The sequence below is a fragment of the Lithobates pipiens genome, unplaced genomic scaffold (assembly GCF_037356315.1).
Source record: "Lithobates pipiens isolate NorthernLeopardFrog02 unplaced genomic scaffold, aLitPip1_a1.2 Scaffold_10, whole genome shotgun sequence".
Lineage (NCBI taxonomy): Eukaryota > Metazoa > Chordata > Amphibia > Anura > Ranidae > Lithobates > Lithobates pipiens.
The window spans coordinates 161,829,864-161,854,766 of NW_027507686.1; the positions used below are offsets into that span (position 1 = coordinate 161,829,864).

A 24,903-nucleotide genomic window follows, 5' to 3' on the forward strand; every position below is an offset into this window, starting at 1 on the left:
TGATCGGTGCTAAAAATATGCACAGTCACTGTACTAATGACACTGGCTGGGAAGGGGTTAAACATCTAGGAGAATCAAAGGGTTAAATGTGTGCCTTACAAGTGTTTATGTGTACTATGTGTGCTGTTTTTGCTAAAGGATGTGATGGACTTTCTTTCCCTGCTTCGCATCCCCACTGACAGGACGGGCTCTGCCTTGCCTAGACCCCTTTCACACCACACCGCCCATAGCGTGGGTGGTAAAACGCCACTATTTTTAGCGGCGTTTTACTTCCGGATTTGCTGCGCATTTCGGCCACTAGCGGGGGGCTTTAACCCCCTGCTAGCGGCCGAGAAAGGGTTAAAACTGCCGGCAATAAGCCGCAATAGAGGCGTTTTGCTGCCAGTATTAAAGTGCTGCCCAGGGCTCGAGTCCTGCGGGAACGCGTGGGAACGGCGTCCCCGCACTTTTTTCACAGCAGGAACGCCGTTCCCTTTGCAGGACCAGAGCCGCCCGAGGCTCTAGCACAGTCTGCTAGCTGCGTTGTCTTCACAGAGCTGACATCGGAAGAGCAGCACAGTGATGCACGGAGGGTAGGGGCTGGCTCAGTTAACTGATTGGTTAATAGAACTGCTCTGCATTCTATCAACCAATCAGTTAACTGGGGCAGGTCCCGCCCTCTGTCCATCCCTTTGCTGCACTTCCGATGTCATCTGCTGTGTCCTGTGTAAGGTAAGACAGGGAAGAGGGGGCTGTTATGAAGGAGGGAGGGGGAAAGTATCAGAAACTGAAAGGAATGAGGAGAGGTGATATAAAAGGGAGGCAGGGCAGGAATGTGAAGGGGGGTTCTACAAAGGGGGTGAGGACAGGAATGTAAAGGAGGTGCCATAAAGGGGCTGAGGACAGGTTTAAATTTTAAAACTAGCTACTTGGTCATCTTCCGTACTATGTCGCATTCGCAGTCTGGTCATCTCCTGTAGTTGCATTCGCAGTCTGGTCATCTCCTGTAGTCGCATTCGCAGTCTGGTCATCTCCTGTAGTCGCATTCACAGTCTGGTCATCTCCTGTAGTCGCATACGCAGTCTGGTCATCTCCTGTAGTCTCATTCCCGGTCTGGTCATCTCCTGTAGTCGCATTCGCAGTCTGGTCATCTCCTGTAGTCGCATTCGCAGTCTGGTCATCTCCTGTAGTCGCATTCGCACTCTGGTCATCTCCTGTAGTCGCATTCGCAGTCTGATCATTTCCTGTAGTCGCATTCGCAGTCTGGTCATCTCCTGTAGTCGCATTCGCAGTCTGATCATCTCCTGTAGTCGCATTCGCAGTCTGATCATCTCCTGTAGTCGCATTCGCAGTCTGATCATCTCCTGTAGTCGCATTCGCAGTCTGGTCATCTCCTGTAGTCGCATTCGCAGTTTGGTCATCTCCTGTAGTCGCATTCGCAGTCTAGTCATCTCCTGTAGTCGCATTCGCACTCTGGTCATCTCTTGTAGTCGCATTCGCACTCTGGTCATCTCCTGTAGTCGCATTCGCAGTCTGGTCATCTCCTGTAGTCGCATTCGCAGTCTGGTCATCTCCTGTAGTCGCATTCGCAGTCTGGTCATCTCCTGTAGTCGCATTCGCAGTCTGGTCATGTCCTGTAGTCTCATTCCTGGTCTGGTCATCTCCTGTACTATGTCGCATTCGCAGTCTGGTCATCTCCTGTAGTCGCATTCGCAGTCTGGTCATCTCTTGTAGCATGTCGCATTTGCAGTCACTGTATTTTATGAGAAATATATATATGCATATGAGCGTATCTTTTTTTTTTTTTTTTTTGGTGGGGGAGTGGATCTTGGGTGGGAGTTCCCACACTTTTTTCCCCAGGACTTGACCCCTGGTGCTGCCCCTAAAACTAGAAATAATATTTCTAAAACCCTTAGCCACATTTTTCCCACATTCAGGTTTATGTGTCTATTTATTTATAAAGCAATTTGTGGGAGGACATATGAGGTGTACAATCTCATGACTCTGTGATTTGTATGCAAGAAAAGAGAGGAAAAGCTATTTGAGGGACAGGGAGGTCCAAACTGTAATGAAAACTCATATCCATTCCCACTCTACTATACTGTAAATGTGTGTTGTTTACCTCGGTGTGCTTATTGAAGAAATGTCTCATTACTTCCTGTCCTGACAGAAATTGAGGAGAAATCTCATCAAATCGGACACAGATGAAACAAGAGACCTGACAGAGGCTTTATCCGTTCTGTGCTCTATCCAGAACAAAATAAAATGTTTTGGCTGGAACTAGACTTTAATATGTCTCTTCAGATTTCCTTTATAAGGTCAATTATAAGCTATACCATATTGCAGTTCACTTGGGTTTAGGCCATAAAGTGGAGGAAAAGCCTAAATATGGGGTTGATTTACTAAAATTGGAGAGCGCACTCTTTGGTTCAGCTGTGCATAGAAATCAATCAGCTTCCAGGTTTTTTGTCAAAGCTTAGCTTGTTACCGCCCGCCCACTGTGAAATGAAGGCATCCCAGAACTGGCGATTGTGGCCGCACCGTGTTGCTAGGACACAGCGTGATCTGTGTAAAGAGCCGCATCCACAGCTCTTTAACCATGTAATTGGCTGTGTCCAATCACAGCCAGTCACATGTAAACCCAGAGATGCCGGTAATCGTCTCTCCTCTCCTCACACTGACAGAGTGTGAGGAGAGGAGAGCCGATCAGCGGCATCTCCTCACAGGGAGACATCTAGGGATGTAATCAGGGCACTGATCATCAGTACCCTGTTTACAAGAAAGAAATATAGTGTAACAACACAGTGCCCACCAATGCCAGCATACAGTGCCCACCAGTGGCAGAAATCAGTGCCCACCACTGCCCACAAGTGCTACAAATCAGTGCCCATTAACCATGCCAGTCAGTGCTGGCATTCAGTGCTGCCTATCAGTGCTGCCCATCAATGCCCATCACTGCTGTTCATCAATGCCCATCAGTGTCACCCATCAGTGCCACCCATCAATACCCATCAGTGCCCAATTGTACCACCTATCCATGCTGCCTATCCGTTCCGCCTATCCGTGCCCACCAGTGCCGCCTATCAGTGACAGCCACTGCTGCTGATCAGTGCCCACCAGTGCTGCCTATTAGTGCCCATCAGTGCAACCTAACAGTGCCCATCAGTGCCGCCTATCAGTGCTCATCAGTGCCACATATCAGTGCCCATAAGTGCAGAATATTAGTGCCTCCTTATCAGTGTCAACTCATCAGTGAACATAAGTGCCGCCTCATCAGTGCCCACCAGTGCCTATTGTTGCCGCCTCATCAGCACACATCTGTGAAGGCGAAAACTTACTTAGTTACAAAATGTACTGACAGAAAATTTTTTTTTTTTTGTAAAAAAAATAAAAAAGGCCAGCAGTGATTAAATACCACCAAAAGAAAGCTCTATTTGTGTGAAGAAAATGATAAAAAATGTGTTTGGGTACAATGTAGCATGGCCACGGAATTGTCATTCAAAGTGCAACAGCGATAAAAGCTGAAAAAGGGCTTGGGCACGGAAGGGGTGCACAGTAGGCAAGCAGTTAAAAGCTATAGGATTGTTTTTTTCAACAATAACACTCGGAAACCCTCGGAAAGTCTCAGAAACACTCAGGAATGGAGTATTTCCGAGTTTCCGTGTTTCAGAGTATTTCCACTATACTTTTCCTTTAATTGAACAAGGTGAAGTTAGAAGCTGATTGGCTACCATATACAGCTGCACTAAATTTTGCACTCTCCGATTTTAGTAAATCAACCACTATATCTATTCTTAAAAATATTCCCTCCCCTCCCCCTACCTTTCCTGCTTTACCCTATATAAAATCTCTGTACTTCCTATTTTGAACCTTCTTCTATCCAGTCACATGATCCTGCAGCTCCAGATCCCCTGTGTCAGTGAGCAGCTGCTGTAGGAGGGAGTTCCGGCAATGGCTGGACCATGGCAGCCTATGGGTGATGTTGTGGCTCTGAGAAATCAGGACCATTGTCAAGCACTCCCTTACACAGAGCTGCAGGGTCACATTACCAGAACGGAGCGTATGGAAAAGAGGTAAGTACACCGTTTTTTTTTATACGGGGTACACATGATAGGTAGGTGGAGGATGGAGGGAACGTTTATTAAGAATAGATATAGTTAGGAATTTGTTCCACTTTAATGAGATTGTTTATGGGCTGATGAACAATAGATATGCATTAACGCAATAGTTAGGCAGTCATGTAATTAAGTAGATCCACAATCATAAGACTGAAGTTAAACTGTGAACAGGAAACTGTCAATTTTTACTGTACATAGCACTCCTCTATCAGGTTGTTGGTATATTGGTTCAGGATCATTGGAGATGTAAATAGTAAGGTTGTCAGGAAATATTCTGTTTATTCTGATAATGGCAGCTGCGTAGGCTGTATAATGTTTCAGCAGTGACCGAATTACAGGGTTACTACTGTACATAGCGCCCAACTGTTTGGAGGACTGTCCCTTCCCTCTGTCCTGCTTTTCTCCTCAGATGTCCCTCTTTTATTCTGATATATAGACCTCTTTCAAAATCAGTGGTGGCTGGTGCTCAATTTTCTTGGGGGTGCTCCGGGCGCAGTGCGCTGCACCCTGAGCCCGCCCTTTTTGAAGCCAATTAGAGCCTCAGGCTCTAATTATGTGCTTTGAAAAAAAAAAACATTAAAATCCATGCGTCCTGCATGAGCGGCCGCCACTGATCAAAATAATGATTTAGTTGACTACCAAAAGTATTATACTACACTAAGCCTCTCATTCAACCTCTAGATAACGCATTAGTTATTTTAAAAATGGCAGTATAAGGCCTCATTCATACCCTACCTATCATTATACCCATATGAAGGGCCATCTTAGCCCACACAGGATGCACAGGTGTTCCATGCATTCAAATGCAGGCCGTCCCAATCATGTCTTTTGGGATGCAGCGGCTGCACGAATACAGCTGCTGGTCCTAATTAGACAGCTATGTGGGTGCGTGTCTCTAAACATAGAAAGTGTGCATTCGGGGACATGCATCCACACCTCCACAGCAAAGGCTTCAGGAAGTATATTAGTTATAGATGTGTGGAACTGCATGAGGCCTGGGTGAAGGCGTTTAGGTAAGGCGAGTAAGCATTCTGACTTTAGCACATATGTAGGGGTTTCCTGGATAGCATTAGTAGCTCACTCACTGATTTCAGCCATTGCCTGGAATTGCTCATTAAGCAGAGGTAATAGGGTCATTTTTTTTTTAATTTGCTGCTAGGCATAACCACTTCCTCCTGCCTGTCAGCTGTCATGTGCATTCATACATACATGCGTAGCTCAGCAGACATTTACGACACCTATCTGTGCTACAATGATGTGACTCCTATGTGCATGTTCGAGAGTGACCTAATCATGGCCCACCCCTTCAAGCGTCCAAACAGGTGGAACCTGGAAGGAAGACCAGGCAAAGATGGAAGCACCTGGAACCCCTGGGATCATGACAGGGCAGCGCTGCAGGGCACATTATTACAGGAAAGTCTGTCATAATGTGCTAATATGCTATGAGTTAAAGGTTAATGCTCCCTGTGCCACTGTACTACCAGCCTTGAGGCCAACCCCAGCATTATGGTTGCTGCAGTGTCATCCCATCTGGGTTTTTTGAATGGGAAAGGGCACACAGGGGGTGGAGACATGACCATGTTGGCAGGGTTACCTGTGAGGTGGTATGTACAGCGTCATCTGTACTTCCACAGGGAGCTTACTAAGGATTTTATATGCTTATCAAAGGTAAGGAAAATGCATAAAGCCACGCAGTATCATCACAAGGGCAGATGTGCAGCAGCAGCTGTACTTTCACAGGGAGCTAACAAAATTTTTATATGTCAAAGGAAAGAAAGTTAATAATAAAGTTAAAGTGGTTGTAAATCTCTAAAATAAAAAGTAAGCAAAGCATATTCTTCTATAATGTGTGTACTTGCCTCTATCCATGACATCTAGTGTGATTTCTGTCTCCCCTCTCATTCCTATGCTATCTGCATGAGTCAACACCTGCATCATGTAAACATCCCTTGTAATAGAAATAAGCATGACAGGTCCTCTTTATTGAGTGATCTGGGGTCAAAAAGACCCCAGATCTCTCATTTACCATTAAAAGCAAAACAAAAATTAAAAAAATTTCATTTTGACTTTAAGAAAAAAAAAATCCCTTTAAGCCCGATAGGACGGAAGTAACGGCAGACATCGCTCTGGTCCTTCAAGGGTATAGAGCCGATTGGGGGATATCTTGCCATAACCCCATTATTTAACGTCAAAGTAATGATGTTAAGTGGCAAAAACATCTTTGTGAAAGTGTCTCCCATGTGTTCTAAAGGTGGTGCAGCATGAGCCAAATTCATGTACCCGTCTAGAGCTTGTACTTGAATTTGACGCATGCTGCGCCACTTTTAGAACACACGTGAGACACTTTTGCAAAGCCTGTCTGTGCCAGTTTCTCTCAGTACACCAAAAGAGAGTTGGTCTTAATTAGCTCAACTTTTGTAAGATATGAATTTGTTTGAATTTGGCGCTATCAATGCACCACAATGTAGAAGTGGCGCATTTTTTAACTACGTGAATTTGGTGCACAAACCAAAGTTGTTGCAGATGCTTCATAAATTTGGTACAATGATTCAACAGCATGGTTTTCCAGCATGCTCATTTGACAGAAGCCTGTCACAAGACCAGCTTCTGTCGGACAAGGAGCTGTACACAGGGGCCGAAACTTGGGCAGTAGCTGCCGAACCCATCGTTTTTGGCTGATTTTCGGTACCTAGCATAAGGCTTCATTCACACTTATGCAGGAATGACAGAACATGCATATTTCTGGTACAATTTTGTGCATTACACTTACGACAACCCATCAATCGCACAAAAGAACCTTTTTTTTAACCAGTTCCATACCGGGCCATACTACTAAGATGTCGGCAGGAATATTCTCCTATGACGTTCTCCCGTTCTTGCCACTCCTGCGGGTCCCCTGTGGCCTGCAACGCGGCGATCGGGGATGAGGCATGTCCCTCAGGACACAGCCCATCCCAGATCAGTGTAAAGAGCCAATAAAAATGTCCAATCAAAGTTGGGTCATTTTGTGGGCAATTCCATTGTCCAGGTACTCCAGGGCCTTCAAAAGTGTAATAGGTGGTTAGGAAATTAGATGTGTAATTTATGCGCCTGTTGTGCTCCCTGCATTTTGCACCTCTCTATGTGGCAAGGCTGTGAAAAAGTCACACGCATGTGGTATCATCATACTCGGGAGGAGTGGCAGAATGTATTTTGGGGTGTAATTGGAAGTATGCATATGCTGTGTGTAACTTGTTCTTATGACAATTGTGTGTAAAAAAAAATAATAATAATTAATTAATTTTTCAAGAATTGTGAGAAATAATTACAACTTCAAAAAACTTGCCATGCCTCTTAATAAATACAGTGGACTGTCTACTTTTCAAAAAGGGGTAATTTGTGGGGTATTTGTACTTTCCTGACATTTCAAGGCCTCAAGAAATGAGACCGTCAGTACATCAGGTGTGCTTAATTTTCAATGATTGGCACCATAGCTTGTAGACTCTATAACTTTCATACAGACCAAATAATATACACTTATTTGGGTTATTTTTTACCAAAGATATGTAGCAGTATACATTTTTTTCTGCTCTTTTTTCACTTATGTCGCAAAAAATAAAAAACCCAGTGGTGATTAACCACTTGCCGACCAGACGCCGCAGTTGTACTGTGGCAGAATGGCATGGATGGGCGAAGCGATGTTATGTAACGTCGCTTCGCCCTGTGGCCACTAGGGAGCCTTGCTCTCCCTGTGAGCTGATGCGGTCACGAACACCACCGGCTCCTGCAATCTCAGCTGAGACACGGATCACACAGTTTCCAGTTTTCTGAGGGGAGAAAAGACAGATAGTCTGTTCATACAGAGTATGAACAACGATCTGTCATCTCCGCTACGCAGTCCCCTCCCCCTTCAGTTAGAATCACCTCCCAGGGAACACAGTTAACCCCTTGATCGCCCTCTAGTGTTAACCCCTTCCCTGCCATTGACATTTTTACAGTAATCAATGCATTTTTATAGCACTGATCGCTGTATAAATGTTAATGGTCCCAAAAATGTGTCAAAGCTGTCCGATGTGTCCGCCATAATGTCATAGTCCTGATAAAAAACGCTGTTCACCGCCATTGCTAGTAAAAAATTTTTTTTATAAAACTGCCATAAAACTATCCCCTATTTTGTAGACGCTATAACTTTTGCGCAAACCAATCAACATATGCTTATTGTGATTTTTTTTTACCAAAAATATGTAGAATACATATCGGCCTAAACTGAGGGAAAAAAATGGTTTTATATATTTTTGGGGAATATTTATTATAGCAAAAAGTAAAAAATATTGAATTTTTTTCAAAATTATCGCTCTTTTTTTGTTTATAGTGCAAAAAATAAAAACCGCAGAGGTGATCAAATACCACCAAAAGAAAGCTCTATTTGTGGGAAAAAAAGGACATCAATTTTGTTTGGGTGCAACGTCACATAACCGCGCAATTGTCAGTCTGAATCGACGCAGTGCTGAATCACAAAAAGTGCTTGGGTCAGGAAGGGGGTAAAATCTTCTGGGGCTGAAGCTGTTAAATACCACCACTATTTGTGTGAAAAAATGATAAAAATGTTGTTTGGGTATAGTGTTGCATGACTAAGTAATTGGCATTTAAAGTGTGAGAGCACTGAAAGCTGAAAATCGGCCTGGGCGGGAAGGGGGTATAAGTGCCCTGTATTGAAGTGATTAAAATAAAATAAACTTTTTTGAGACCCCTTTTAAAAATTGTGCAATACCAAAACACACGTTATTGAGGTGCGTGGGTATGCCATTAACAATTAATGACACCGCTAAGCACTAGCAAATGGGATGTGCATTTTTGTGCATTGCAGAAACTTGTGCAATTTTGCGCACGTTCCTGCAACGCATAAATGTGAACCTCCCCTAAAACTATAAAACGCTGAGGGTTTAAAGTGGAAGTCCATGGAAAAAACGAAAATCCCTGCATCTATAGCCACCAACATTCTGACGCTAACCTATCTAGCCCTGAAAAGAAAAAAATTGTATACGGGATATAAAAAGTCTACACACCCCTGTTAAAATGTCAGGTTTCTGTGATGTTAAAAAAAAAGATAAATCATTTCAGAACTTTTTCCACCTTTAATGTGACCTATAAAATGTACAACTCAATTGAAAAACAAACCAAAATCTTTTAGGCGGGGAGAGTAAAAATAAAAAAAACGAAACTAATGTGGTTGCATAAGTGTAATAACTGGGCATGTAGCTGTGTTCAGAATTTAGCAATCACATTCAAACTCATGTTAAATGGGAGTCAGTACACATCTCCCATCATTTAAAGTGTCTCTGATTAACCCCAAATAAAGTTCAGCTGTTCCAGTAAGTCTTTCCTGACATTTTCTTAGTCGCATCCTACAACAAAAGCCGTGGTCCGCAGAGAGCTCCAAAGCATCAGAGGGATCTCATTGTTAAAAGGTATCAGTCAGGAGAAGGGTACAAGAATTAGGCATTAGAAGGCATTAGATATACCATGGAACACAGTAAAGACAGTCATCATCAAGTGGAGAACATATGGCACAGCAGTGACATTATCAAGAACTGGACATCCCTCCATAATTGATGAAAAGACCAGAAGAAAAATGGTCAGGGAGGCTGCCAAGAGGCCTACAGCAACATTAAAGGATATGCATGAATATCTGGCAAGTAGTGGCTGTGTCGTACATGTGACAACAATCTCCCATATTCTTCATATGTCTGGGCTATGGGGTAGAGCAGCATTTCTCAACTCCAGTCCTCAAGGCGCCCCAACAGGTAAAAAATGTTTTCATGTTTTCAGGCTTTCCATTATTTTGCACAGGTGCTTTGATCAGTTTCACTGCCTTAGTAATTACCACAGCAGTTTAATCTGAGGGAAATCCTGAAAACATGACCTGTTGGGGAGCCTTGAGGACTGGAGTTGAAAAACACTGGGGTAGAGTGACAAGACGGAAGCCTTTTCTTATGAAGAAAAACATCCAAGCCCAGCTAAACTTTGCAAAAACACATCTGAAGTCTCCCAAAAGCATGTGGGAAATGTGTTATGGTCTGATGAAACCAAGGTTGAACTTTTTGGCCGTAATTCCAAAAGATAGGTTTGACACAAAAACAACACTGTGCATCACCAAAAGAACACCATTCCCATCGGTAAGTATGGTGGTGGCAGTATCATGCTTTGGGGCTGTTTTTCTTCAGATGGAACAAGGGCATTAGTCAAGGTAGAGGGAATTATGGAGAGTTCCAAATACCAGTCAATATTGGCACAAAATCTTCAGGCTTCTGCTAGAAAGCTGAATATGGAGAGGAACGTCATCTTTCAGAATGACAACCCAAAGCACACGTCCAAATCAACAAAGAAATGGCTTTACCGGAAGAATATTAGTTTTGGAATGGCCCAGCCAGAGACCAGACCTGAATCTGATTGGAAATCTGTGGTGTGGTCTGAAGAGGGCTGTGCACAGGAGGTGCCCTCACAATCTGGCAGATTTGGAGTGTTTTTGCAAAGAAGAGTGGGCAAATATTGCCAAGTCAAGATGTGCCATGCTGATAGACTCATACCCAAAAAGACTGAGTGCTGTAATAAAATCAAAAGGTGCTTCAACAAAGTATTAGTTTAAGGGTGTGCACACTTATGCCACCTTATTATTTTGTTTTTACTTTCCTTTAAAATAAAAGATTCCAGTTTGTTGTTCAACTGAGTTGTACAGTTTATAGGTAACATCAAACGTGGAAAAAGTTCTGAAATTATTTACCTTTGTCTCGTTTTTTTTTTACGTCATAGAAACCTGACATTTTAACAGGGGTGTGTAGACTTCTTATATCCACTGTACATATTTTTTCTACAGGCGATTCGCCCTGATCTCCAGTGGTGGAAGCTCTGATGCCATGGTGAGCTGTCAGCTGCGGCTTCACTGTGTGCGCGGGTGCAGAAGATATGTCCATCAACGGAAGCCCCATAGTAACTCTATGGGTGATGTCACATCCCATTCATTTCACAGCCGTTGTCGGACGTGTACTTAGCAGAGCTTCCGCAGCTGGAGATCAGGTTGGATCGTCTGCAGAAAAGGTATGTATACAGATTTTTTCTTTTCAGGACTAGATATGTTAGGGTTAGAATGTTGGTGGCTATAGATGGAGGCATTTTAGTTTTTGCATGGACTTCCACTTTAACCTTCCTAGCGGTAATCCCGAGTCTGGCTTGGGTTGGGATTTTACTAACACGAGCGGTAAACCCGAGCCAGACTCGAGATCGCATCGCTGGATGCAGGGAGGACACAGGGAGAGTTACTTACCTTGTCCCCTGGATCCAGCGATGTCCTCCGCGCTGTGTGATCGAGCTGTTCTCTGCTCGATTCACAGTGTCGAATGCTGCCGAGCTCCGTTCCCTGCGACGTTACGGCGCACGGGAGCGGAGATTGGCGGAAAATTAAAAAAAGTGAAAAGACACGAAACACACACAGCACTGTGATCTTATAGATTACAGTACTGTATTGAAAAATGACACACCCCCTTTGTCCCCAGTGGTCTGTGCAGTGCCCTGCATGCACTTTTATATTATAAATACTGTTTTTTTTCTGCCTGAAATTTGGATATTGTCCATAGCAACCAAAAAGTTTCCCTTTTTCAGTGTTTTAGGATTTGATTACATTATTGAAGAATTTTTATTATTCTTTATTATATTATAAACTTTATCATACCCGGGATGTCTAATAGACTCTGGTTTGAACAGATTTAAGAGAGTTATTATACAGAATTACAGGACTACAATATAAAACGCCAAATTTCCATGCAAAATAATTGTACCGCTTTCAGCACCTAAAACCAGAATGAATCATACCGCCATACTACTTTAACAGCTTAGATGTCCTCTATAAAATTGCAAATCTTTTACTACTGGAGCTTGTTGCTGATGCTGAAACACTTCATGATCATCAGTGACCACGGACCTACTGACAGCAATTCTGCTACAAAAATTGGAATAGCCCAGGGCCCTGAGGGCTTTGTATGCATGTGCCTATTTCAGGAAGACTCTGGGAAGCATAAGACATGATCTACATCAAGGGTTTTAAGTGGTCCATGGATGAAAAGCAGATAAAGAGACCGGTTAATTTGTGATTTACCTGCCTCTTCCTTTTTTAAATTGGACACAGTAAGCGATCGCTTGCTCCTGTGTCCTGTGAAAACTGAGCAGAGTAAACTGTGTGTTACTTTGCTTCAGTTTATGAATGGACAAAGGCCTCTGTCTCCTATCCATTCATCTTCAATGCAGAGAAAGAGACTGGGGAATCTCTGTCCTGAGCCCCCTTTTCTGTCTCAAAGGGGAGATGTCAGGGGTCTGTTTAGACCCTCGATATCTCACCAAAGCCCAACAACAGGGTTAATAAAAAAAAAGCAAAAAATATTAAAAAATGTAATTATAAAAAAATATATAAAAGGGTGGGCCAACTCAATATTGAATCCTACAGACTAAGACTGGAATGTTATTAACGTTCATGTGTGTGTAAAGGCAGGCGTCACAATACTTTTGACAATATAGTGTATTATGAGGTAATTAAATTTAAATAAAATAAAGTGCACTTCACTGCATGCAATATTGTGTTTATGTGAATATTTCTGGGGAGCAAAAGGGTGGTGTGGTGTGTCAGTGTGACACACCGCATCTCTGATCTTGGTAAAGAGCCTATGAAGTAGGCTCTTTACCATGTCCAATCACAGCTGATCACATGGGGTAACCAGAAAGTGCAGTTTTTTGGCTTTTTCTCTACTCACGCTGACAGGCGCGAGCAGAGGAGGGCGATCGGCTGCTCTCCTGACAGGGGAGTTCTGTGCTGATAATCAGTGCATTGATTATCAGCGCAGACCCACCAGGGATGTCCACTGGAGACCACCAGGGATGCCCACTAGAGTCCACTGGGGATGCCAATCAGTGCTCATTAGGGATGGCACTCTGTGCCTATCGATGATGCCTGCCAGTGCCTCCTGATCAGTGCTGCCTATCAGTGCCATATATCAGTGTGACCTATAAGTGCCCACCAGTGCCACCTACCAGTGCCACCTATGAGGGTGCCCATCAGTGCTGCCTATAAATGCCCACCAGTGCCACTTATTAGTTCCACCTATGAGGGTGCCCATCAGTGCCACCTATGCGTGCCCATCAGTGCCACCTATGAGTGCCCATCATTGCCGCCTATCAGTGCTGTATATCAGTGCTGCATATCAGTGCCCATCAGTGCTGTATATAAGTGCCTCATCATCAATGCCCATCAGTGCCACCTCATCAGTGTAAATCAGTACTGTCTCATCAGTGTCATTGCAGCCTCATCAGTGAAGGGGGAAAGGTACTTATTTACAAAGTTTTATAACAGAAACTAATAAAAAACGTTTTTTTTCAAAACTTTCGGTTTTTATTTGTAGCGCAAAAAATAAAAACCCCAGTGGTGATCAAATACCCCCAAAGGAAAGCTCTATTTCTGGGAAAAAAATGATAAAAATTTTGTTTGGGTACAGTGCTGCATGACCGTGCAATTGTCATTAAAAATGCAACAGCGCTGAAAGCTGATAATTGGACTGGGCAGGAAGGGGATGAAAGTGTCCAGTACTGAAGTGGTTAAAGTGAGTTGAACGCTCTCAATCAACATTCACTATTTTTAATGCTGTTAACATCAGTAAATAGTTAGGAAGGTATATTCTAATTTACTTGTTTTAAACGTAAAGCTACTTTCACGCTGTGGCGTCTGCACTTTACCGTAGTTTTTGCGGAGCTTTTCAGCTGCTAGCGGCGGCTTTTAACCCCCCCCCCCGCGGCTGAAAAAGGGTTAAAATCGCCTGCAAAGTGCCGCTGCACTTTCAATGGGCAGAGGCGCTTTAGGAGCTCCTACAGTGCTGCAAAGATGCGGCACTCAGGCTTTCACATTGGAGAGACAGGAGATAATCTTTACAGGCGCTATGTAGGTGCTATTTTTAGCGCTATGGCACCTGTAAAGCGCCTCAGTGTCAAAGCAGTTTAAGATTTATTCAGTTTCTTCCTGGTTTCTGGCCTAGGCCCAATGATGTCATACATTCTATAAGCCTTCATGAGCATTTTCTTTTATTTTCATCTGGGGAGGGTCCGTTTTTCAAAGTGATTTTGCAATAAAAATCAAAGCTTGGATACATGGATAGATGGGTGAGCTTGCTCTAATTATTGAAAATGAATTACATAGTGTTTTCAGTTTGTGGTGCTCAGATACGGTTTAGTTTCACTCAACCAGATAACCATTGAACTTTGTACATTTAATATTTTAGCAATTAAAGGAGTTAGTTGGCAACTCTGCCACATTAGCAGTTTACAGGCTATCGGACCATTCTATAGCTAGTCCATTAGAAACAATTTCCTTTACTTACAAGGAAAAAACATTATAAACATCCTTCGCGATCGATAATCTCTTATGGTCTTTGTTTGTCACTCGATACACCAGTCATCTATCCTCATCACCTTTAAACAATCCAATGTCAATTAAAGGAGTGGCTTTGTCGAGCCATGTCTGAACTTTGAGTCTAACCTGCTTGTCTGTGTCACGGGGAATAGCTGAGCACACCCTGCTGTGCAGAGCTACCTAACTCTTCTGTGTACACTTACCACTGATACTCTGTATCTGCGTTGACCCTTTTCAACTTACCAAACAACATTATAGCGCTTATTCAAAGGGAATGTATAGTCTGTCTTTTTTTTTGATAAAAATAATCTAATCAATTTCATTTTAGAACCTTGTTTCTATATATAATCTGTAATCATATATGAACACAGGGCAACCATATTTGCTTCTTACATGCTTCCTGCTTCTAGTCCTATACCATGGTTGTGCTTTACCATTGTTTCTTGCAATGCAAGGCTATAAAGTTGATTTACTAAGGAGTAGAGGCTTATCACTAAGCAAATGTACAGCTAGTGGATGAGGTGAACCTGTGTTTGTATAGAATACTCAATCATGTGCATTGAAATTTTTCTTTTTTAAATGATATTTGTTAGCACATCATTGGGTATTCAAACTGAACACAACTTTACTTTCTTTATTAACATTCACTTTGCTAGGTAAACAGTCTTTAGTCTTTTAGAAAATCAAGCATCATAAGCTGATCATCTCACTAAAAGCAATAGAGTTTATTTACTAAAGGAGTACAGACTGTTCCCTTAGCAAAGTGAAGATTTAGGCCTCGTTCAGATAGGACGTTCTACAGTGAATGTCCATGTGATGGCCATGCTTACCTGCAAGGGTATGCACAAGCGTTCAGAGCAGGCAGTCCCTTTGATTGCAATTGGGACTCAGTGGCTGCACAAACACAGCTATTGCCCCATTTTGACATCCGTGTGGGTGTAAGGCCCCAAATGCAGATAGTGTGTGTTTGAGGCCGTGCACCCGCTTGAATGTCAAATTGGAAACAGCAGCTGTGTCTATGCACCTGATGCATCCCAACTGTCATCAATGGGACTGCCTGCCAGGGGATACATGTAACACCACTGCACTTCCTATACAGGTAAACACAGCCCTCACATGAGCATTTCCTGTAGTATGTCACGTGTGCTCAAGGCCTTACAAATTAGTGTTCACCTAGCTTAGTGAATAAGGGGAAGCTGTGTTCGCTTCTATCAACCAATCAAAATGGTTGTTTCTTTCTAACAGAGTAGGGCTCCTGGGAATGAGAAGGCACATGACCTGGTCCACATGGCAGTGCCCAGACCTTATCCGGCAATCACCTGCCAAAATACTATCAAATGCGGGGGGGCCTTACCTCAACCCTTATCAATACTACTACAGCAGTAGACACCATAGTTTAGACAGGCAGGGATGTAGTGAAAGAGCTTGTATTAGTGTTAAAATGTCAGCACACCCCATAACAGATATTTTGTTGGTAAGCAACATAAGATAAATAATCCTCTAACTTCTTTTATCTCTTGAAGACTCCAAAGGTGAAATCTGGTAAGAATTCCAGACCAGATTTCCCGATACTGCCCTCTACCCCAATGGAATTACACTCCCCCCAGATACCCTTTCCTCCTTCTTATGTATTCTTTATAAATGTAAAGTACATTTAAAGATAATAGCGAAAAAGACATTTAATGAAAATGTATAAAACAGGCAGTTATTAAAATCAAGAACAGAAATGTTGCATTTGAATCTCAGGGAAAGAATACAACTCCTACAAGTTAGTTCAGTCCTCCCGCATCTACCAAAAATTGAAGTAACTGTCTTGAATGGACTGGCCCAGACCATCATAAGAAACCACTTAAGAAAAAATGCACCCTGCAGTCTGTAGTTTGCTCTTGGGGTGTCTTCATAAGCCACATATACCCAAGCCAATATGTAAGAGACAATTCCTGTGTATACAGCAATCACCTAGGATCCAATAAGTATACAGAATCACAGCTCCAAGCTTTGATAGCCAAATCAATTAGACAAACTGATTTAAGAATAAAACATAGAGGAACGTAATGCAGAGTCTAACAGCTTTCATGTCCATATCAACAAGCATTGCCTTCTACTACAAATCAGAGTCTTTTCTGCTAAGTTGGTATACAAACAATACTATGTATCAACTGCCTTTTGCACACATTGGGGTTGATTTACTAAAACTGGAGAGTACAAAATCTGATGCTGCTCTGCATAGAAACCAATCAGCATTCATTTTTTTTTATTGTCAAAGTTTAATTGAACAAGCCGAAGATGAAGCTGATTGGCCACCATGTGCAGGTGCACCCGATTTTGCACCATCCAGTTTTAGTAAATCAACCCAATACAGTTCATGTTACTAAACTGTCCACACACCCATTACAGTACTGTACATTTCAAGCTTTTGACCTATCTACACCAGAGCTGTTGTCACCCAGAACCATCCATTGCCCAATGCCAAAAATATATAAGGAAGCAAAAAAATAAAAATAAAATTCAATTAAATTTACATGCACCATGCAGAATTTATCTTTGATATATGATAGTAAACTGAAATAGGATTGGTTGCAATAACAGTGGACATTATCTTCGCATTATATATAACCTAACTACGTCTGTTTATATGTTGTGTTACACGTAATATACCTAACACAACCACCCCACATAAAACATTGTACGTCCCACAGAGGTTACTTGAGCAAACACCAGGCTTTTTACATTGACGACTATGTAGGGTGAAAGAATGTTTTTTGACAGACGAATACATAGGAAATAACATGTACATACACATTGATATATAACATCTGATAAAGACATGTAGTATGGCACCCTACAGTGACAGAACTATCCACCGTCCACACCCATGTTTATGGTTTAGAATCCATGAAGACTCATAAGTCTTACTTCAACCAATAATGTCTATTACCAATCAATTTCCTATCACCTACGCACCTGCCAGGCACAAAAACACTTACCTCTACATTATACTGAGATGTCTCGTGCATTATGACATTTGAGTTGGAATATTTTTTCCTCTGTTCTGTAAGATAAAACATAAGTATATAATAAAATGTAGATTGTGATTATTGAAACGATAAAGAGAAATGAATCATCAACATTTTATTTCATCTCAAATAGAGAACTGTACAATACAACTTACATACCATTAAATAGTGGGGCCTCCCATGGGTTGTTATTATAATTGTTATATTGATTCATGAGTTATACAGATCTGTGCCTTCAGCTCACTGCAGTAATAGGAATACACGGATCCGAGCAGTGACAGGTTTTCCTCTAACTATCTCAGGTACAGAAAGCAACATCCTATTGATGTCAGAACACACCCACTTTCACCTGTCAGCCCTCCTCTTTAACCCCTAAAGAGGTGACTACACCTCAATGGGGAGTGGGCAGGTATATGCGAACCTCTTTGAAGCAGTTTCCTTTAGTTTACCATTATCTTTTATGGCCTTATGCTAGAGGTTATTATAGCAGGTTCTTAGCTAGCCTGGGCATGGCTGTTTTACAGTGGTTCAAGGTACAAGAGCTCTTGTTCTCATCTCATAATGCCATTAAAATAAATCATTATGAATGTATTCCCAGACTTTAGAAAGCCTAATAAGGACTTTAAGAACAAAAGATATGGATTATTTCAAAAAGGAAAAGCACACGCTTTACTAAATAAAGAGAGTGGCATATGGCACTATGCCGTGTCACTGCATATTGATTCAACCACTTTAATTAAACTGTTCAATATTATTGAACAATTTAATTGTACAAACCCTGCTTGTGAGCTTTATTAAAATGCATTTGGATTAAAGTGGTTGTAATATCATAAGTTTTTTTTATCTTAAAGCCTTCTGTGTGCAACAGCCCCCCTCAGCCCCCCTAATACTTACCTGAGCCCCATCTCTGTCCAGTGATGTCCACGAGTGTCTCGGCTGTCCAAGACTCTACCTCCTGATTGGCTGAGACACAGCAGTGGTGCCATCAACCAGCCAATCAGGAGAGATAGGGGGCGGGCTGGGCCGTGGCTCCATGTCTGAATGGGCACCTTGCAATGGGCGCCCCCCACAGCAAGCTGCTTGCTGTGGGGGTGTTCTGTCAAAAGAGACAACTCATCAAAATCTCCAATTACGTCACGGTGACTCTCCAGCAGCAGCAATTGCAGATTTTGACAACATGGCTGTTTTGACAGAACAACGGCAGCTAGACGAGACTCGGTTGATCACAGATCGGTATAAGGGGCCGATCCTTGCCCCTTACCATGTGATGAGCTGTCAGCCAATTATCTTTTCAGCAGAAGCTGATCACTGGCTTCTGCTGAAGGGACATGTGCCCACCAGTACCGCCTGCTAGTGCCGCAAATCAGTGCCCACAGTGCCACGAATCAGTGCTCACCAGTACATAAGTGCATAAGTGCCAGCAATAAGTGCCCACGAGTGACACCTATCAATGCCCACCAGTGGTGCCAATGAGTGCCTCATCAGTGCCACCTAGCAGTGCTGCCTATCAGTGTCACCTACCAGTGGGATCAGTGCCCATCACTGCCACCCTTCAGTGCCGATCACTGCCACCCATCAGTACCCATCACTGCCAGCTATCGGTGCCACCTATTAGTGCCCTTCAGTGCCACCTATCAATGCCCATCAGTGCCATTCATCAGTGCCACCTCTGTGCCCACCAATGTCACCTATCAGTACCCACCAGTGCCACCTCATCAGTGCCCATCAGTGCCAGCTATTAGAGACCATCAGTGCTACCTTATCAGTGCCCATCAATGCTGCCTTATAAGGGCCCATCAATGCAGCCTATCGGTGCCCATCAGTGCAGCCTATCAGTGCCCATCAGTGAAACCTATCAGTGCCCATCAGTGTAGCCTCATCAGCGTACATCAGCATACTAAACTAAATTATTAACAAAATATAAACCAGTTTTGTATTTTTTTTTTATATTTGGTCTTTTTACATTTTTTTAACAAAAAAATAAAAAACCCAAAGGTGATCAAATACCACCAAAATAAAGCTCTATTTGTGGGGAAAAAAATAATAAAATTTTCATTTGGGTACAGTGTTGTATGCCTGGGAAATTGTCCTTCAAAGTGTGACAGCGCTAAAAGCTGAAAATTGGTCTGGGCAGGAGGGGGGTTTAGGTGCCCAGTAAGCAAGTGGTTAACCACTTAAAGTGGACCTTCCGCTCATTGGAATCCTCCCCCCCTCCGGCGCCACAATTGGCACCTTTCAGGGGGGAGGGGGGTGCAGGTACCTGTACAGTACAGGTATCTGCACCCCCTTCCGGCGTAGATTCTGCAGAAGGTACGCCCCTTTCCACAGAATCTACGCCCCTTTCCGAAAGTCCCCCACTGCCTGCTGGGAAACACACGGATCCCAGAGACAGCGGGGACCATCCTTATTGCGTAGCGCGACTCGCGCATGCGCAGTAGGGAACCGGGAAATTAAGCTGAAAGACTCCACTTCCTGATTCCCATACCCAAGATGGCGGCGGCAGCACCCGAGAGACGATCGAGAGATCGGTTTCGGGTGCCGACATCGCGGGCGCGCTGGGCGGGTAAGTGTCATTATTTTAAAAGTCAGCAGCTGCAGTATTTGTAGCTGCTGGCTTTTAAAAAAAAAAAAAACGGCGGACTCCCGGCGGACTCCCGCTTTAAGGACCAGGCTTCTTTTTTAGATGTGTTGTTTACAAGTTAAAAACATTTTTTTTTTGCTAGAAAATTACTTAGAACCCCCAAACATTATACATGTTTTTTTTTCTAACACCCTAGAGAATAAAATGGAGGTCGTTGCAATACTTTCTGTCACATCGTATTTGTGTAGCGGTCATACAAATGCACTTTTTTTGGAAAAAATACACTTTTTTGAATTAAAAAATAAGACAACAGTAAAGTTAGCCCAATTTTTTTTATATTGTGAAAGATAATGTTACGCCGACTAAATTGATACCCAACATGTGAGGCTTCAAAAATTGCGCCCACTCGTGGAATGGCGACAAAATTTTACCCTTAAAAATCTCCATAGGCGACGTTGAAAAAATTCTACAGGTTGCATGTTTTGAGTTACAGAGGTGGTCTAGGGAAAGAATTATTGCTCTCGCTTTACCGATCATGGCGATACCTCACATGTGTGGTTTGAAGACCGTTTTCATATGAAGGCGCTACTCACGTATGCGTTCGCTTCTGCATGCGAGCTTGACGGGACGGGACGCGTTTTAAAAAAAAAAAATCTTATTTATTTTACCTTTTATTTTAAATTGTTACACTGTTTAAAAATTTTTTTTTAAATTGTGTCACTTTTATTCCTATTACAAGGAATGTAAACATCCCTTGTAATAGAAAAAAAGCATGACAGGACCTCTTACATATGAGATCTGGGGTCAATAAGACCTCAGACCTCATATTTATACTAAAATGCAACGGTCATTCGGTTGGCTGGATTCAGACATTTGCATGTAGCTCAACTGTAATGTAATGTGATGTACATTACATTGTACAATTGGGTTTACATGGCCCATTCCTTGTAAATGAGCTGCCAACGCACTGCAATGGATCAGAAAAACCACATGATCGCTTTTTGCAGCGCAGTGCCCCACAAGTGCATGGTGAGTGCATGGTGTGTGTATTGTTGTGTGTGGCATTGTGCAATGCCCTCTACTGTACAAGTGTATTGGGGTGTCTTTCACAATGAATGGCACTCCAACACACCGCACACAGGGAAGGTGCATTACGGTAACATGCTTCTTTACCACATGTTATCACAGCACACAAGTATGAATAAGCCCTCAATGTCTATGCTTTATTCTATTAAATCTGATTGTGTTAAAGAAAAATGAGAAGGCATTTGTTCTAGGCTAAAATAGCTATGGTCCTGCTTCTTGATAAATATAAGATTTGACAAACTGAACATATTGTTTCAGACAATATTATATATAGTCCTATTTATAGATGTTTTAAAATATACAAAGGTCATTTTTTAGACCCTGACATTTATAAATCTCTCTGGGTTACTGGTAGTAAAATATTCCACCCCAACGTCAAGATAAAATTCCAATCCAAAGCTGACTTCACACCTTCATAATTCTAGTGAAGCCTGTAAAGCTGAACAAAATACTACTTAAACCAGGTTTAAGAAAGCAGTGAGAGTAACATGGTGAAAAATAGATTCAAGAGTCAAAGTCCAATAGAATCAATAGTTCCTGCAATTATATAATCACGCATAAACAAAATAGCACTTTCTGTGCTTTAAAAGGATGGAATCCTTATATTTACTATATGAAACCAAGGTACAAGCAGAGAGTTGATAATGATGGAGGCCTTGTACCCTGTAACATCCTTTACTGCATGTACCTTGGTGTAATGCATTGGTCCAATCTTCTTTACACATAGAGTGAATGTAGTGTTATAGTAAGTGTGAAAAAGTATCAAAGTTTGGACTTCAGACCTTCAGTCTAGGTTTAGACTAGTGCTACTGCATAATCAGTGTGTTTTTATAGCACATTATTGCATGTGTAGCGGTAAAAAATGAATATTTAGGAGCCCTTAGCCAATCCCCAGGTTGGGGGCCAGGCAGGGGACTAAGGAGCCCTTAAATAGATTTATTTAGGCAGGGTTTTTAGGCAGGGTTGCTAGCAAATTTACCTGCCAGGTATAGTTGCTTTGGCCAATTGATAGGAGATCAATTGATTCCACCCTAATTCTGGAATTTCTGCACTTCTCTCTTCTGTCACTAGATGGCCAGGTATCTGGTGGCACTAGACGAGGACATTGCAAGGACAGAATAGGAATAGATGGGGTATCTCAGCCAATGGGCAGGGATTTTCTTGGGTCCCTTGGCCTGCTGGGAGAGCCTATTTATTTGGGTGAGGTCAGGTGATCGGGGTTCTGTGCCACGTGGACGGCTGTCTGGGTGGACATGTGTTGTACTGCCCCGGGCTGCTAGTCCAGAGCCTGAGGCCTATCCCAGAGACATCTGGCTGCTAGGCTGTCTGAGGGCCTTTCCAGAAGCTAGAGAGTAGTGCAGGGTTGGTACTGCGGCTTGCAATCCAACCAGAAGTGACAGTTTTGCCTGCCGGAGAACCTGTCATGGTCGGAGGTAGAGGGGAAGCTGTTGCCACTAAAGGACCATCCACCTTGTTACCAGGAACCACCGTAAGTAGCCAAAGCAAGTACCAGAGCAGTATTCTCACCAACTGGGAAAGAATTGTGAAACTTTAGCAGGTGTCAAGCCAGGGACCCAGCCAGCAGAGGTGACGCTTGCAGAGCAGTCTTGTGTGCCAAGCAAGGGATCGAGCAGGCCAGTGGAGTGACGCTTGAGGAGTATCGGTGAGTGCCAAGCTAGGGACCCAGCAAAGACACGGGGGTGACGCTTGAGGAAGATGCTCAGTGAGAAGATTGGAAGAGCTCAGGAGATCCAGTAACAGTGGATCAGCGGGTCTAGGAGATAGACTGGGAGCTCTGTTGAGTGAAGATCGAAAGAGGAGATTGTGGAGGAGGTGAAAGAATTCATTGCAACATTTATTAGAAACTGTTCAAGATTGCTGCCATAGGAGATTGCCGGTTTACACCTGCAGATGTGGTGTCTGGCTGGGTGCCTTTCCCTGCATGGCTGCCTACCTATAGAAGTCTCTGAGTCTGCTAATTAACATTGCAACTACTAAAGGGTGTCCTGGTCCTAAACCCTCTCTCCCACAGTTCTGTTAAGAGAAAAGAAATCTCTTTGCATTCAAGAAGTGTCTGGTGCCCATTAATCTACCCTGCATTACACCCATTATGTCTCGTAACCCACTCTACACAGAAGGATGTCAGCTGTCCCTAACTCTGGAGGTCACCATTAGGCCTGGAGAAGCCCGGGACTTGACTACATAAACATGAGCCATGCCAGCAGGGGAGTCGGGTGGAAGATGGAGAAGCAGAACTGAGGAGAGGCTATCGGTAGCCCTTAAGGGCCTCCTGCCAGGGAGGGGTTTTACCTTGGGCTGAAGCTCAGGAGGCTGGCCTGGAAGTATCCCACCACAGGTGGCAGTTCGAGGGACCCTAACTGGAGAGGCGGCAGGAGCAAGGAGAAAGGGGAGAGACTGCCTGCTGTAGCAGTGCTTTCTTGAAGACAGCGGTGTACCAAGTCTTCATCAAATCTTGTCCTGGGTAGTCTGCATGGGTGTGTGTAAGTTGGGAGGACTGGAAAGAGAAAGCAGCCAACAGTAGAACAAGGCACCGTGTCTAGAGAGATGCAGTTTACTCCACATGTGTTACTTTGTCAAGGGACTCCAAGTTCCTAGCCTGTAATGGGCTGTTGCTGAGCTAACAAGTGAATACAAAGGAGCGTTTGGGACTTTAAATGAGGCTCGTGATCTATAAACATATCAATGATACATAACAATTAATCTATATACATGGATAACATCATGACACTAGGCAATAGAAGAAATTGTGAACCAATACTGCTCCATACTAAAGGACCTTTAAGAAAAGCAGAAGTTGCATAGTAAGAGCTAATGAAAAATCAATAAAAAATGCACTGTGTCTTCAAAACCTATATGAATCTATAGAAGCTCGACGCTGTTTTGTGGATTCATTCTACTTCCTCAGGAGTGAATGCATAAAATTCATTATTACTTATTAGACACTTTGGATGCCAATACTGTGTACTACTAATGATCCTAGCATGGAGACTCTTATCTTCCTGGGGCAACTACGCACGTGTCGGGTTTTCCCGTGGGTCCCTACCTACCACAGCTCCCGGGGAAGGCACTCTTGATGACCCTCAGCTTGCAGTACCACCTGTTTGAACTTGGAACTAATATGTAGGTATCATAGGGATATATTTTTTCTTCTCTTATCCTCCTGTTCTTTTTCTTTACTCCTGACATTAGGAAACAATAGACTATACTGGTCTTTATGTATCTTCCACAGATACATTTTATGCATTCGCTCCTGAGGAAATGGAATGAATCCACGAAACGCATCAAGCTTCTATAGATGCATATATGTTTTCAAGACACTGTTTATTTTTTATAGATTTTTCACTAGATCTTACTATGCAACTTCTGCTTTTTGTAATGATCTTTTAGTATGGGGCAGTATTGGCTCACAATATCTCATATTGTCAAGTGTCATGATGTTATCCACATATATAAATGAATTGTAATGTATCATTGATATCTAATATGTATATAGAGTTCTTTAATTATGTATGTACAAATCGTTATATCATCAGTCATGTGTACATGCTGAATAAATATGTTACTATATTGTATATTCACAATTTTTCAAGTTGTCATCACGTGCCTCTTTCAAAGTCCCAAACTCTCCTTTGTATTGCCAGATTGAGGCCGCGTACACACGCGCGGACTGTTCGCCCA

The 24,903-nt window shown here is 42.8% G+C and overlaps 1 protein-coding gene across 4 annotated transcripts in view; it reads right to left on the reverse strand.

The window, feature by feature from the left end:
• EPS8L2 (EPS8 signaling adaptor L2) overlaps positions 1–24,903 on the reverse strand; it is a 272,423-nt gene that overhangs the window by 85,388 nt on the left and 162,132 nt on the right. For 3 of the 4 annotated variants that reach the window (XM_077458781.1, XM_077458788.1, XM_077458772.1), the window contains exon 4: positions 17,508–17,572. In XM_077458781.1, the coding sequence (XP_077314907.1) occupies positions 17,508–17,572 (65 nt within the window). Of the gene's footprint in view, positions 1–17,507; positions 17,573–17,696; positions 17,852–24,903 lie in introns of those variants that run through there. The other variant, XM_077458798.1, reaches the window with a different exon arrangement.